The 17,093-nt window shown below is 39.3% G+C and overlaps 1 protein-coding gene across 2 annotated transcripts in view; it reads right to left on the bottom strand.

Moving 5' to 3' along the window:
• The window catches only part of LOC145204038 (uncharacterized), a 46,524-nt gene that overhangs the window by 22,675 nt on the left and 6,756 nt on the right, over nucleotides 1-17,093 (bottom strand). For both annotated transcript variants that reach the window (XM_080076446.1, XM_080076445.1), the window contains exon 4: nucleotides 12,025-12,244. In XM_080076446.1, coding sequence (XP_079932572.1) covers nucleotides 12,025-12,244 — 220 coding nt within the window. The remainder of the gene's footprint in view (nucleotides 1-12,024; nucleotides 12,245-17,093) is intronic.

Raw genomic sequence — 17,093 nt, forward strand, 5'->3', positions numbered from 1 at the left:
TAAATTTGGTGTTTTAATTACTAAAATTTTTTTTTTATAAAATTTTAGTTCCAAATTCAGTGCAAAAAAGTTTGCCGATCCCTGTTATACAGTGATACGTCACCCCTTTGCCATTATAAAAACAGCAATTATTGACACGTCAAAAAATGAATTCACTATATACAAGTTTTCTAGCAGTTATGTTCTAGGTATTTTTCTATGTTTGCGAAAAAATCTACAGCTAGTCACAACTATTAGCCCAGTGCCAAAGTGCAGATTGGATTGTGTGAGAACTGAGACCGACCGGCAAAGTGATTACATCCGGGACTCGCCGCACCCCCAACCAACTTGTAACTTGACCCCCCAACTACGATCCGGTCTATTAACTGTCACCTGTCACAACCCATCAACCCTGCCATTTATACTGTGTCATGTGTCATGTGACAGCTTGTGAAGCGGAAGAGAGGCTGATGTGTGTAAGCAAATGCGTAGATGGAAAACACAAGTCGGTGGTTCGCAACAATTAGACCAACATTTGCTTGTGGATAATGATAAGCATAAACTATATTGTAACAACACTCAATAAGTCCATGTCAAATGTGTATGGCTTCTAGCATCCCCCACTTCTAAAAAACAGCATCTGTCATGTTACTTGTAGATCACTTTTGAACTTTTATACCAAGTAATGAGCCTTAAACACTGCTACAAACAAAACGTTGACCTCAAATGCTGAACTAAAACCTGACAACCTCAGCTGTAAGACAGTGGGAAATGTTGCTTATAATTAAGTAACTCGCACAACACGAAAGTTAAAGTTGCAAGAAACCGAACTTTACATTAAACAACAAACCAAGGGATAGCAAATAAACATAGCGGGAATGAAGATTCACAATTCGTGTTACTCGCCCTTTACTGTACGGGGGAGTTTGTGTTGGGGTAATGGGGGTCAGGTCCCCGTGGGAGAACAACCTTCAGTTTCAAGGCCGGTGACCCACTCGTAATAGTGAAGTCATATGAAGGATTGCAAGTTAACGAGAGCTAAGATGTAACCAGAGCTGCTAATTCCGGCCTTTGTAGTATTTTGTGAAACCCGCGGTTGCACTCAATGCGCCGGCTACGTTATATTTGAGAAGCAACAGTAGACGCTGAAACCAAAGCGGTTTCACTGGAATATTTCAATACTGCTTTCCAAGAAATTCTAAGTCCGTAATTTTCCGACAAATAAGAACAAAACTTAATCGTTCGTCGTAACGTTTCGCGGTCATGTAATGGTTGAAGCGAAGCCATAAATTGTTGAAAAAGTTCATCGTCATATACGTGACCTTGAAGAAGCCACGTGACCTGTGCGTTCAAGGTCACACGGCAGACACGAGGTCTAAGATGGATAAAGTTTTCGGTGGCTTAAACCGGCAGCAGAAGTTGGTTGTCGACTCCCGTGTTTAAACAGAGAGTGTGCGACCGCATATTTTATATGTCTGCTGTAAGTGGAAAGGCTTGTTGCAACACAAAAACCACTTTATTCGCTCACCGCGTGTTTCTCCCACTCCTCGAACGGAGGGAGCAATTTGTAAAAACAACTTTAGTTCTCCGATCTCTCACTTGGACGAAACAAATTGCCTTGCGTCTACGTCACTACCACAGGTGGCAAATTTGCATATCAGGCCAACAAAACATGACCAGAGAGAGTTAGTCTAGGTTGCTTTTCTCAAACTAGTTAACAAACCTACGAGTGACATTAATATCGCGCTTCAGAACTGCGTTTCATTTGAAGAACAGAAACTGCGATATAAAGTGATTAGAATATAAAAACCTGTGAAACTTGCACCTATAACTTCAAATGTACATTTACTTCTTTTCACTGGCGTCTGTAATTGCGTTTTAATTAAAGACGTTTTCATTTTCTAAGCAATAACAAGATTCAAAACACGTCTTATAGTATTGCTTGAGACCAAACTATTGCTGGTAACGCGTGTTGAATATGACCAAGCTGGCTACCTCTACAGTTTAAAAAAGTAAAGCTTTGGTTGAGGCGAATCCCCAGTGAACGCGGAAAAGTTGGCAAACTGGTGTCACCGCTTCAAGTGTGCGAACAAATAAAGTGCCAAGAAATCCATTCAACCTTCACAAAACAACTTCAGCTCTCTCACGATCTTATCTCACAACGTCGGAAACAATTCGACAATTTGCGGGAGGAAGGTGAGCGATTCCCGCGTAACTGTCGAGAGATTCCGATCTCACACTCACAGTGATTGTGAACGAAAAAAGAACATCATTGATGGCGTCGACCCCAAATACACACGAAAACAAGATAACAAATCATGTCACAGTCAACGAAGCCTGGAATAGCCACAGACGAACAAGGAACATCTAATTGCTTTGACATTTTTAAATAGAAATGGTTCACTTGGTTACAACACAACAAAGCAGGGGTGGGGTGAGGTGGTTCTTTCACAACCATGAAGCTCGTTCGCCAACCCGCTTTCTGCTGTCAACCGCAACGAGAAGATGTTTTGTAAATGAAATATCTTGTAGTAAACTAAACTTAGCGAACAGTTTAACACTTTCTAAAATACGACACAGCAGCTTGTAAGTAACGCCTCCCTCACCTCAACTTACTAAGTAAATGACTTACTAAGTTTTGAAATCTACTTTAAACATTGCTACACATGCAATGTCGGTTTATAGAAGACACAACTGACTACATAAACTCGTTAAAACCAATGCGAACAAAGTTAAAGTGAGATTCTAAATGACACTTTAACCAATCTTGTGGCTGATGAAACTTGTGTTTTTCACGGTTTATCTGCAGCAGAAGTTGAGTCACTTGAACGTTTCCTGTTGATTCGTGGATCAGATGTTTCGACTCGATTCGCTTTAACGCCAAAACTCAACAAGTTAAGGTGCATGAAACAGAGCGCGCCACGAAATGTTGTCGCCACAAACACTTTGACGTGCTTGGTGGTTAATTTTACGGCATGAAACCGGAAAAATAACGCCTCGCTCCTCTGAATGTCACGTCTTGTTTAATTCAAGTACAAACATAAACGTTAAAATATTGTGACCAGCTCAAATCGCTGTTAACTACTAATGTAAGTTGACGAATGGCGATACACTTAACACCCGCAAGACTTTTTGTTTGGATTTATAACCCTTAAGAACAGAAAACAATCTTCAAAATTTTCGAAACTAACCGTCGTAATTCTGCCGAACCGAAAACAGGAACTAAATTTCAGAACCTTCTGTTCACACTGTTACTAAACCTTCAAATATGTCTACATCCAATTCCATTGGTTTGTAAGTTGTAACAAAACTTTATTTTACACCAACGACACGAAATCCACTAAAGCTTTCCTAACTCAACATTTAACAACGAGGCACAAACTATAATCTGACATACTTAACATTACAAGTAACTTCCAGTAATACTTATGGCAGTTTACAAGCTTGCGACATAAACCTACAGGAACCTACCGTTCGCGGAACAACTTCGCGTCTTTGCGACCGTTTAACGGAGCTCGCAGTCGAAGAGAAAAAGTTAAGAGACCACAAGTCAACCGTGACGAAGTTCACTCGGAATCACTGAAGCGTGGAGGCTCGGAGCAAACGATCACATGACGTAATTGTGAACGGTTTGTTGTAATTTCAAAGGAAAAATTTTCTCATTGTGTCTATTTCATTTCATCAAATCTTTTTCGCTGCATTTTGTACTATGGACAACCAATGTTAACACAAACCGTTCGACTATTCTGTTCTACTTTTAAGTTGAATTTCGTTTGTGTCTTGAGATGGATTTTTAACTCTTGACGGGATGTTTTAACAAATTTTGTCGTTACAAAGCCATTTGACTTTTTAGTTAGTCACAAACAACCTTGCAGACGGATCGGTTGAGTTCAAATCACGTAACATTCGCAACATCCAACCCAGTCTGTATTCTCTACATTCTTCATGTTACAGGGATCAGAATATCGTGTCGAACTTTGCTTTCAAGTGGTCGGCGATGTGAGGTGGGATTTCATGTTCAACAACAAACGTGAGAAATTACAAAGTCTTCCTACTTCGATCTCTCATCGCATTAAACCCTGAATGCGTGTGAGAATAAGTTCGGCCTTCCACAGCGGCAATAACACCGTTCCGCATGACTGCAACCTATTGTGTCGTCATATTAAGGTTGATACGGTTCAGTGCACGCGATGAATCGTGTGTGAAGTCATAAATACGTTGGAATTCTCGAATAAAACCGGCGCGCACAAAGAACAGGCTGCAGCGCCTTAAATTACCCGGGTTTGTAATTTACTTCCCTATGTTGCAACAACAAATACAATTTCACCACATTTTGACGTCGCCAACTTCCACAAGTAACGTATGATCTCTATGCTCGTTAATTATAAGATAAAGTTTCGGTTGATGGGGATTACACCTGTTATTGGGTATTAACATTATGATGAATGGAATCCACAACTTTAACAATTATTTGCTCATTAACTCACACAAGGCTCACACAAGGAGATTTTGGTTGAGCTTAAACTTGTTTGGTAAATCGCGAATTGAAGTTTAACCGGTAAATATTTAAAGATGAAAAGAACACAAAACGAAGATTAAACTTCTGAGATTTGATGCGAGCAAGTTTCACTTTAACGTTGTGGTTGCAGCGTTCAATCATTATATCCACCAATTGTGCCCTCCAATATTTTGCGCTTCATAACGTTTCCACGTTGCGCAGCTTATTCCAGCTTGGTGACTGTTTAGTGCAATTGTGTCGCTATGTGTTCTTTCACCAAGCGAAATAAAACAACCCAAATCATGCTCGAAAAATATTATGTTTTCTTGTGATGTAAATATCACATGTGGCTTAAATTGTTGTTTTCATTTAACAAGCGAAAACTCGACTCAACCATAACCAAACCTACGTAATGAAGTGCAAGACATCACGTGACCAGTGGTAGTCATGGGAACATCAGGTTTGGGGAAAAGAAATGCGAAAAAACATCGAGGGTTGAAATCACTATACACCTGGAAACTTGTTATTGTAGTTTTGCCGATCACCGCCCATCCAGCAGCGGGTTTTAACTCCTGTTAATTACTCGTTGTGTGCGATTATAATGAGCAGAGGACATCGAGGAACAACCTTGACTGGACAGATGCTGTAATTACTTTGACCCCGCCCACTGAGACTAATCCTGTACTTACAACGGGTACGTTTAAGTTTGCGTTCCAATAAACTTCGACCCGAAAGGGGTAATAAGGGTTGTGAACAAAAGGAAAATAAGAAGTTTTTTCCCTTTTCGCGCATTTGTTTGTATTTTTGATTTTTATCATAAAATTGACGTAGTTGATTGAACTTTTCTCCTTACTTTTCTGAGTATTCAAACGCGCTTGTTTCTGCTTGTATCTTATTTTCACTGATGTTGACAATTGTTTTTGTCGAAACGTCTGGTTAAGAAAATGAGTACGTTTTATTTTACATCGCTGGCAATTTGGTTGCTATTAAAGCTACTATTTAAGTCCGTGTCTTGTGTATCTATGTCATAAAATTGGTTTTGAAACTAAGTACCAGCAACATAAATTCAAAATTGTCGAAATTGAGTCGTATTTGGCCCTTGCCCATATCTTAATGGAATTCGCGATGCCAATAAAACTTAACATGAAAGTTGGCTCTGTGTAGTTGGCCGGTGCAGATATAAACCTCTGCCAGCAACAAGCGAAGCGATCCATTGTAACTTCCCTGGCAGGGCGTGGGAATAGCGCTAGTCGCTCCCATGACAATTCATTCTGGAATTTGGAAGCAGTTGGCGCGAGCTGTGACCGCTGGGAGACGATCATAATGTCGTCTCTCGGGGATTTGTAAACGATTTGAAATTTGAAAATTTGCTGTTGCCGAGTAAATACAGGCACAAGCTAACGCAAAAAAATCTTAAATTTGCTGCCTTTGTGTCGCTATTTTTATTTTTATTTTTCAGTAAATTTGTCGTTTAACTGGTGTGATGCTAAACAAAAACCAGTCGTTATTAACAAAATACCAGCAATTGGTAATTTGGTTGACGTTTCGAAAAATAATATAAATCTAACTTAACTTAATTTTGTTTTGTTTTTAGGATAAATTGATAAAACGAAAACACAATCACAACGTTAACAACTTTCCTTACGCCACGACAAACATAGCATAGGTAAAAGGAAGTTTATCGAAAACCCGATTGTTTTTCAATTGTTTCCAGTATTTCCTTTTTAACGTTTCCCCCTGGGAGATCTCAATATTATTCCGGTCCACTGACCGATCGCACGAAAGCTCACCAATCGTCAACTGACACGACATCCTTCATTCAAGCGCTTCCTATTCACAGCGTGACGTCACTACGCTATTGTGACGTAGCTCGCTAATTCGATTTAAGTCGAACAGTTCGGGAAGATCAAAGAAGCAACCTTTTGCAAAACCTTAATTGAAATCTTCTCGTTGTATCAATCGCGATTCTATGCGCCACGTTTTGAACTTGCATTGATGAAATAAATCCACGTAAAAATCCCTGCATTTTAGGGTGGAACACGACAATTTCGTTAAATTGTCGAAACAAGGTTGTCCAAAGTGCAATAAACCACCGACACAGGTCTTATGAGACAAAAGTGTTGGGATGAAAGAAGCATCATTTAAAGCTGCATAATACAAAGTTTTTGAAAATTCTACATGGAAATATGCGCGATGCATGACACGCAAGTCTCAGCGTCACGTGTTTAAGTATGCATTCTACCGTAATGAAACCAAGTAAAAATCCCTGCACTACGGGGTGGGACACGACATTGATTAATTTCGGTAAGTTCTTGAACCACTGCAACATGTCTGCTTATGGGACCAAAGTATTGACCAAACCACATTGACAACGCAAAAGGCATCACACACTGACAAACACTTGATTAACAAGATGACTGGTTTTCTGATAAGCCAATGGGTGTTCCACTTTAGTAAAGTTATTCATTTGTGTTTTGTGTCGAAAAAAAAAACTTTCAAAAATTTTCTTGGCCCCATTTACACAAGCTCAAGGAAAAAGTGCAGAGTTGCAGAAACACTTAGAGTTAAAATATCGAGGTCGAAACAGTCTCGTGACCTTTCACCGACTTTTACTTCTCACAACAAATGACGTAGACGGTCGCGCCCTAACGGCTTTAATCCTTTTGCTGGCAACCGCATGAATCGTTGTGAAGTGACGATGTCAAGAGCTTGTCGCAACTACAAGTTTAAGTTCAAGAAAGTTGACTTTTGTTGTGACTGTGTCCTCGGTTCGCAACGTTTGAACAACATAGTCAGGCCTAACCTTTGTTACGGCGATGTCTGGTGGTTTTAGAATGGGAATATCGATGCAGAACTACTTTTTTACGTTAAAAGTGCAAAAAATATCGGTTACTGGCGGCTCAACCACCGCTAAACTAACAAGAACTTCTTGACTGAGACTTGAAACTGAATTTTACCAACATTGAGTGAGAAAGACAAACGTCACCGAAAACATCAACAAAAGCTGTTTAAGTAATATAGAAGGGTAAACTTTGATATTCGAAGGTCCAATGCAACTGTTTCTGACCTTAATCTAAGTAAAGACAAAATACAGACTAACGTTTAAGCTGCAGCATCGCACAAATAACTTTCATGCACGTGTTACTTCAATTCCAAACACAACAATTGCTGCTTGATGGTTCTGCAGTCATGTCAGTAACAATTTCGTCACTCAAAAAGTGAAAATTATTAAATTATCTGGTGGAACCGACTCATAAAGAAGTAAAGTGTAAAAATTTACGAAACACTGTTCTGAAAAATCCAACCAACTCTAATTTCCGCTGACAGTTGCCAGACACTTGTGAGCGGACAATAGCCTCTATGACGTCACAAATTCCAAGCGTTATCAGACAATCGCCGTGTGTGGTGAAGCGTGACGATAGGTAACATGGATTGATGGGTTTGTTCTCAACTTACCTGTGCAGAAACTAAACGAAACACAAACTGGTATCAATGCTGCCTTGTAGAAAGCTAATCCTATTGTGCGGTGGGAAGAACATGCTTCACATCAACAAACTGATGCCGACCCTACTATTACTGCTATTGCTGTTCATACAACGTGCTAGCAAAGTAATACTTCCGTTGTAAAGGCCTCATTTGGTTTGGAATCACGATATATTTAACTAGCGATAGGTAACTGATTTTTGGCGTACAAACTGCTTTTTTAGAACTGTTGAATGGTCAAAACTTGTGTGGCATTTTTTTAAACAACGATCAAACTACGTAGATTTGCTTAGACAGAACAAGGTAATAAACACAATATTATTGTCTCTACCTTGCACAAGGTTTTTGGGTTGTTACTTTTTTGGAATGTTTGCAAGTAACCGAAAAAACAATCTCTTGCTTAGCAGTTCACACTCACTCACGACCAACTAAACGCCGGTTTTTAATTTGATTGCAAAACTCGCAATCTCAAATTATCAAGTGGGAAATGGTTCTCGTGTTTGCAGAGGGCGGTGATTAAGCTGAACTTCGGTTAACGAGCTACAATTTAAAGGTGCGACCTCCGCGAACTAAAAGCGCTGGCTTTCCGAATAAGTAATGAAAGATCCGATGAAATTTGCTGACCGAGGAAGGCGGGCACTTTAATCGGGCAATAGATTGTTGGCAATTGGCAAATCTACTCTGCAAGGAAGTTTGAAGGCCGAAAAACTTCAAAGCACTTTACTGAATTGCTTCTCCAATTGCTCAACGACATTAGCCGACAAACTGTGTGACATTTACCAACGTTTTGTTGATTAAACAAGGTAGAATGTCGTATACTTTGATCCTTGCGACAAAATATTGCAAATAACAAAACATCTACGCGAAACTTTTCCTGGTTGTAAAAAAACTACATGCAACAATGTTTGAATTAAATGTTTAATATAATATGAACTGGAAATAGTTCTCATTTTCTCAGTAAAATAAGTTAAAATCCCTTACATATCGTTCATTTTCTGCCTATACAGCAAACTAATCTTCTGACAATCAACTTTCGTGACAAAGTGAACAGCACATTCTGCAACTTACAAGTTTAAACTACAACAACACAACGTTAGTAAACCTGAAAACTTTAAACAACCTCTGCTTATCCTTGTAATACAAACTGCACAAAACTCTGGCACGCTTTGTAAACAGATAAGAAAGCCACTGCGCGACTAACAGCAGAGAATAGGGGCACTTAAGTTGTAAAAATAAAACACACACTGGGTTACGAGCAGCCTCGTAAATCCCTGAAGCTCGATTTTGAGACGCGAAACAGACCGATTTCGTGGTAATGTAGGCCAGCAAGTGGACGTTGAGCCAGCTGGGCGTCATAAGGTCAGCCAATAAATAAATCCACGCCAGAATTGACAGGGAGGTTTGCGATATATCACGCTCTCTGCTGGATGGCGGCCGAATATTGAGGACAACGTCAGAGCTGACATAGATTTGTGACAAATGTGATTGTTAGATTCGTTACAACATCGAGGTTGATTGACAGCCTGTCAGACAAACTCGTTTATTAACTTCTCATGGCAAACCTAAGACGTCTTGGTTCTTTTCAAGTTTGCAATTAACTATAATAGTTGATTAAAAGTCGATAAATATACAAACACTTTAACACTATCCTTCAAAATCAAAACACAATTGTTTCATAGAAACTGTTTTAGCTTTTCCAACTTTTCGTATGACTTTTCAACCCCTTCACTGCAACCGCAGTTCATCAAACCAGCAACGCGAGGAATGACTAATAATACTGAATCCAAATTCCCCCCGGGACGTGTCTTAATCCGCTACAGTAGTGTCGAAGTTGTTTGTAGTGAGGATTTCAAATGATTAAAGTCGATTCGTCTGCGGGATGATGAAGTTTGTTTGATCTGACACTGTACATTTGCGTCAAACCGGTTGATCAAACAACAGATTCATACTGTCAGTATATTTTTCCTTCTAAACCGGACAAACTGCACAAGTTTGGTACGGTAGTTATGATACAACGTACAACAAACTGGAAATGTACGGTGTAGCTGCAGCGCGTTCAGCCATTATCCACCAATTGTGCCCTCCATTGTTTTGCGCTACATAACGTTTTAACGTTGCGCAGCTATTTCCCGCTTGGTGATTGTTTTAGTGCAATTGTGACGCTATGTTGTCTTTCACCAAGCGAAATAAACTCAACTCAACTGAGCTGATGTCGAAATAAGTCTGATAACTTTATACATAAAATCTGCTGCTGACTTTTTACATTGCGTTGTTGGCGAACAACTTTAAGCACAAAATCACAACCAACAATAGCTTAAACTTTTACCAACAAACTAACGACCTAACTGAATCTCAGTTGCTTCGACAATTTTCCAACCTTACCACCACACCTAGCTATAGCAAAGTCGAACACAGCTTCGTCGCAACAAGCTCTTCCCTCACACACGAGTTCGACAAGCATTGTGTTGTCGCGCTTTAAAAGGTCACGATGTAATTGTTGTCGTTCGATTGAGAGGTTGACAATACGCGGAGTATAACGCGACACATCAGATGATATTTCGCGAGCTTTGAAACAACTTTCTGACACAATTGCTTCAAACAACACAATGTCACCGTGTTTTTATATTCAGTGTAAGTTTACTATTCCCAGAAACATATAAAGGGCAAAGTGGTTAAATTCGTTTATGGGGGCGTTTTACGATTTGTCAACATGGAACAACTATTTGTCCTAACGCTTAAACTAGTAATCGCTATGGACGAGCTCCTTGATTTGACTTGCATTACCTAAACTATATTAAAAAACGTTTTGTTGAAACGCTTAAACTACAAAACGGCATTTTATAAGACTTCAGTGACATTTTTTTACTAGTTTGCTTACTAGTTAAACCAGTAAGTTTACACAGTTGGAATGTGTAATAGAAAAACGAAGCTATTATACAGTTAGGGCAGCTGAGTGCAACATCAAAGAGTTTTATAAACAAACAAACAAACGTTCTACACTAACAACCACGCCCTCCTTTAACACAACAAGTCGAACCCAGGCATTGAATCAAAGCAACCTGATCCCACCATCACATATTTTCCCTCAATTTGTGGCGAGCCGAGCTGACAAGCAAACACATGAAGCAGGTGCGAAGCGGGAACAGCAAGCGTCGTTTTATCAGTAAACACAAGCAGAGATAGCATCAGCACTAGTATCGATGTGGACCATTAAAAGTAACCGGGGTCTTGGTACGAGCAATGCTTGTTATGTTGCGAATATACAGTTTGGTGCAATACATGGGAGAAATAGATGCTGGTATGATAATCTTCGACAGGATAGACGGATTAACGCCTAAAAGGGTTCATTAAGCATTACAGGAATGTTTAACATGCCGCTGAGCCAAGTCATAAGCACACGGAACTCTAGAACCGAATCAGACAAACTTAGAAGCACGTTGTATGAGCGAATGTTATTTATACGAAATATATGAAGGAAAAATTCCAAACCAAGATCAACTGGAAGAGCCTTAGGTGCGTTTTTACCACATAGTTTATTTCCCACTTCGTGCTTAATACATATCCTATAAATATCCGGCCTCAAAACGAATTTTTTTAGGGGCGTGTTAATAAAGACTTCGCTAAACTGTCTGTCGCATTTAAAGTTTTTCCCGTCAAACCCTAACCCTGACACTTATGTTTAATTATCGAACATCAGCCTTACTTACAAAGCAGATACATTTCACGAAATCCTTGGTTCTTGCCACATATTTAAAAAACGTTGCCACAAATATTCATCTGCATAAACAGAAGGTTGAGCAGTTTTGACATGTCATACATAAAACACAGTCCTAACACTACATCATAGTACACCAGGCCTATTAAAGGCGTGTACCGCGAATCAGTCGGTCTCCCAAGCATTCCCATTGGGCGCAACATAGGCAAGAAAAAAAATCTAGCCTGCGGTGGATTCGAACCCACGACAGGAGTCTTTCCAGGACTCGCGCTCTACCAACTGATCCAAGTATAAATATATTTATCTTAGCTATCACCTAAACATAAACATCATACAATCTGCTTCTTACCTAGGGGTCTCTCCCTACTTCTGCTCCTACTCCGGACTATGGGAAGACTCGATCTCAACCTCCCGCCACGTGACAAGCTGTGGTGGTAGGTGAATCCCCCACTATCGTTGGACGATGACGTCAGTGCTGTGTTGGCATGGTAACACTCTGCAGCGTAACTCGCGCGACTTCTCACGTTGCTGTGGATTGAACTGGGCAAAGTCGATTGCGAATAGGATTGCTGGAAAAAGAAAAGTGCAAGGTCAAGTCAAGGTCACACGTGGTGTGGTTTAAAGTTTGATGTGTGATGGAACAAACCAAGTATTTGCGACTATATTTTATAAAATGTTAACAGAAAGAGATATTTTATGTAAATTTTAAATATTTTTATAATTTGTAACTTTGTGTTACATCAGAGGTTTCAACTAGGGGTAATATTATCCGTAAATGGCTGTCACACAAGCTTGAAGTGCCGTAGTTGACATGGACAGTAGAAGAAACTTTGCTAGAGTTGGGTTTGCTAAAAAATAGCACGGGGGGCAAACTTTATCTTTCAATCCGCTAAGAGGTAGACGATACTGTTAGATGAAAACTTTTGAATTATATAGGCGATTGAAAAGTCCAAGGTCATAAGTGTAGATCACACGTGGTAAGGTTTGATGCGTGATGGAAGAAATTAAGTATTTGAGACATTCTTTTCGCACAACTGTTTAAAACTGGAGACAAGGAGATATTGTACAGGTTTATAATATATTTCACAGCGTGTAAGTTTGTATTACACCAGAGGTTTTAAACCTGGGCTAATTTTACCCCCTATGGGTTGTCACATAAGCTTGAAGTACCATACGTTCACAGGGACAGTAATTGGGTTTGCTAAAAATAGCACGGGGTGAAAATTTTATCTTTAAAACCACTAAAGGGGTAAACGATACTGTTAGGTGGAAACTTTTGGATTAGACGATTTGTAAAGGCAAATGAAGTAGTGAATCGCATCACCTGATGTGTGTCGGCAAACAAAAACGAAAAAAGGTTTCCCATACAAACTCCTCGACCCCCAAACCTGAGGAAACCCACGAAATAACAACACAGAGTTGACAGTAAACAAACAACACATCAGTTCACAAAACACATCCGTCCATCATCGTTAACACACAGTTCAGCAACCAGGGATCACCACGCAAAGATGTTGTGGCAAAACACATATGTTTCCTAATTCCCTTCACCACATTATTGGGGTTGTGAGTGGAAAACAATGCTTCTTTGAAGGTTCCCACACAATATCAATGTTACTTTACTGACTCCGTGAAAGTGCGGTGACCCATAACTCCGTGAAAACATGCGACGTGTAAATGATACGACGCGTTTATTTATAGATGCTGATGTAACTGAGCTCTGTGAGAAGTTATAACTTGCATTTCGGGTATTTTAGCAAGCACAAACTATGCTGATGTAGTACAAGAAACATTTTACAATAAAACACGCTTCACCCGTTAACCTTGAAGAGTGCGTTAAAACCATATAGCCGACCTCCCTTACTATGGTGTCGAAGTAAAGATGACTGATTCACATTACACTTTGCTGCAACACAACATGTACGAAGGGATTTTTGTGTCAAAAAACGTTAACAAAACGTATTGCTTATAATGGTCCAAGATAAACGTCATGCTGCTATAAACCAGAATTTCTAAGAACCCGATCATCGTCACAGCTTGCAAACAGCGAGTCTCGTTGTCTGGCTTTCCTGTAAACTGCTTGTTTAAACAGAGGTTTGGGTCACGGTGTTTTGGTGGGACAAGTGTTTGGGAGCAACAACTTAAACAAAGTAAACATGGCTTGTATTGTTGGGTTAACGCAAATCCAACCATGTCAGAAGTTGGTGCTCTCCCATCTTAAACATATGAAGATGAAAGACATCGGTCGTTTGGACAGCACAGTGTTGATGCAAAATTTGATAAAATGATTGAGGTTCAAAGTTTGGAAAACGACAAAATTTGAAAAGTAGATATTGCATCAAAACCTATATTCGGCCTTGTCATATCAACAACTTTTAAAACGTTTCAAAGTTAAAAAAACAAACAAATTGGGAACGTACAGTTACTACCCTTACAAATGCCCCAAAATAGCAACTAATTAAAGAAATCGTCATTCACAAGTTTAACTTTAGACATTCAAACTCTGCAAGCAATCAATTGTAAACGTCCACCAAAGCAGCTGGAGACACAGGTGGCAAAATTACGCCGAGAAAAGTTGGAGGTCAAAACGAAATTGCCCCTAACACATGTCAGTCAACCACTTCATCATTTCAAACTATCCCGCACTGTGGTTGGTCGAGCGGACATCACGTGTCAAGTTTAATCTACTGGATAAATTTTTCTCACAATTGATCCTATATCGGGTAAACACGTCATTGAGATGGATAATCTGGTAAAATACTTATTCAAATAGAAAAGAAGCGGGTGATTTGGACCACCGGCGTGTTTAGTTGAATAAGGTGAAGATAGATTTAATATGACGCAAGTTAGACACTCGATATCACAAGTTGTGCGGTTGGACCACCGGGTCTAAAAGTGTGAGCGGTCACTTAAACACTTCATCCCAGTGTAAAACCGGTTCCTGAAAAGTTTGGGAAAACTTGAACACCACAATGCTACATGGAATTACCCAACCTATACATAAAACTCTTAGTCAAGAAGAGACATCAGAAAAGTTTTCCAAATGTCTGTCGTCAGCACTAGTTCAGATCTGTCATATCACTTGACATCATCTATCGAACAAAATAAAACTTTAATTTAGGAAAAAGGTCGCACTTTAAAATAGAGAATATTTCGCGGCACACTTGGAAATGTCTCACCTAAACTAGAGTTTTGCTAATGAGTTGACAACAACAGGATTTGAGTTAGCTCGTCACAGTTTAAATTGACAGTACGGTTAATGTCCTCAAAACTAATTAACCTGGTTTAATCTGATTGGGTTTATGCAGCCACATTCCATCACTTGTGCGTCGATGAGAGCTTATAAGGCACCAATACTACTACGACATGATACGGAATGTAAACAACCTTAATCAGGTGAACTATGTCCGAAGTATGCGAGTTTTTAAAGTTGTTTCTCACAAGCAGTGTTGGGAATGAATAAAACCCGTAAGGAACATTAAGCGAACATTTCAGTCAAATTGTAAAACTTTCCTGTCAAAGTGTAATATTGTTTCGCTAAAGTTGGTTGGTTAATTTTCGTTAGTTGCGTTCAGATCTCAAAACATATATCCGAATTCCTGCAAGCATGTTACATGTATTGCCGCATTTATGTATTGGGTCATGACCTTATCAGTTTCTGGTTGTTATAATTTAACACTGGCTGGTCGGTGTTATTTAGTGATTAATTACGAGATAATTTAACAGCTAATAAAGGCAAAAAGACAGAAATGTAAAATATCTTATATTTTAGGCCAATGGTTCCCAACCATGGGGGAATTCCCCACTAGGGGGGGGGGGGGATTTGTTTCACAATATTAATCTCTTACTGGTTGTCTGTGCTATGTTTTATTGCTGCACTTGCCATATATGAGCTGAGAAAATGAAAGTTCTCATATAATCGATTTAAGGCAGCATTGCATAAAGTGGATGTACGAAGAAATTTCTAAAAAAAATAACGATATTTTAGCAAACTAAATTTGTAAGGGGGAATTAGATTTGAATATCGACTAAAAGGGTGCACAAGACAAAGAAGGTTGGGAACCACTGCTTTAGGCATTCCTAACAAAGACCAAACGTGGCAACAAATACTCACAAAGCCTCCCGAATCAGTGTAAAGTAAAAACAAACAATAATTACTTCGACAAGGTACCAGAAAAAATACTAGAGGAAAACAAGTTGGAAATTGTTTAATGGTTTCGCCGAAGCAGTTTGTGAGGAGGGTGAGTTGGATTGTTCAAATATTGACCGAAGTGACCGGCATTGTGAGATTGCACAGTGGAGAGATTACAACTTCCTGCAGCAAACAACACTTTGTCTGCACAAACACATTTCACACTGCGACAACATGTCATACAAACTTCGTCAGTTGAAATATAAACTGCCAACAGCATGGTTCATTATCAGTAATTATAAGTTATATGGAGTGTTTGTTTCTTGTGCAATGAAAGTAACGTGAAAAACATTCTGGTAATCAAATGAAAAGAGTCTATAAACCAAAAACATGAATCCAAAGAAGAAAAATGTGGATGACTCCGCAAGTTTCCAAAAAAAACTTTTAAACATCTCATGTGAAATATCAAACTGTCCTTGTTTTAAGGATACTGAATCCAACTTAATTGCAAACGTGTAAAGACGCCCGTCTGTTACGAGGAGTGTAAGTCGAAACATTGTTTGCTCACAATGACACACAGAAGTGAGTAATTTTTACGGGAAGTCTGTGATTCACTTAAGTAACAGATGGAAGACAGTGGTTGTTTTCAACAAGATTTTGCTACAATTTAACCGCCAATGTAAATTTTGCTCGTCACAGAGCCTGATTGTTTTTATCAAATAACTCATCTTTGTGTTCTAGATTTGTTAAATTTTGTATTTTCTGGTTGCTTCGATTCCTTTGTTTGTATTCAATCCTTTTATCGATGTCTCACTTTCACCATAGAAATCTGTGACGAGGTGACGTCATGTACGGTCATGGTCCGTTGCATAGCAACCAAAAACAATTTCCACCACCAAACTTTGGCCGAGAAAAATTGGTGACTTGTTTAAGCGAAACCCGCCTGCAGAGAAACCACAAGGAGTTGCAACCGAGTAGCTTGTTTGAAGAGGAAAATTGGTTTGTTTGTAAATTTCCTTTACAGAATCTGCGGTGCTTGAGATAATCACTCGCTCAGTTGCGAAAATGGGCAAAGTTTTAAGCTAAAACACGTGGCAACCAAATCAATGGAGCGTGTCGATGAAACCAACTCAACCATAACATTTCCTGCTCCATATATGTTCACTCAACCGTGACAACATTTTTTAGTTTAAATTCAGATTTGTTTTTCTCAAACTCGGGTGTGGGTCAAAATTGCTGCTGGAAAACAACAATTGATGCAGATGGTCGAAAAGAGTAAAATAAAT

The sequence above is a fragment of the Phallusia mammillata genome, chromosome 8 (genome assembly GCF_965637545.1).
Source record: "Phallusia mammillata chromosome 8, kaPhaMamm4.hap1.1, whole genome shotgun sequence".
Taxonomy (NCBI): domain Eukaryota; kingdom Metazoa; phylum Chordata; class Ascidiacea; order Phlebobranchia; family Ascidiidae; genus Phallusia; species Phallusia mammillata.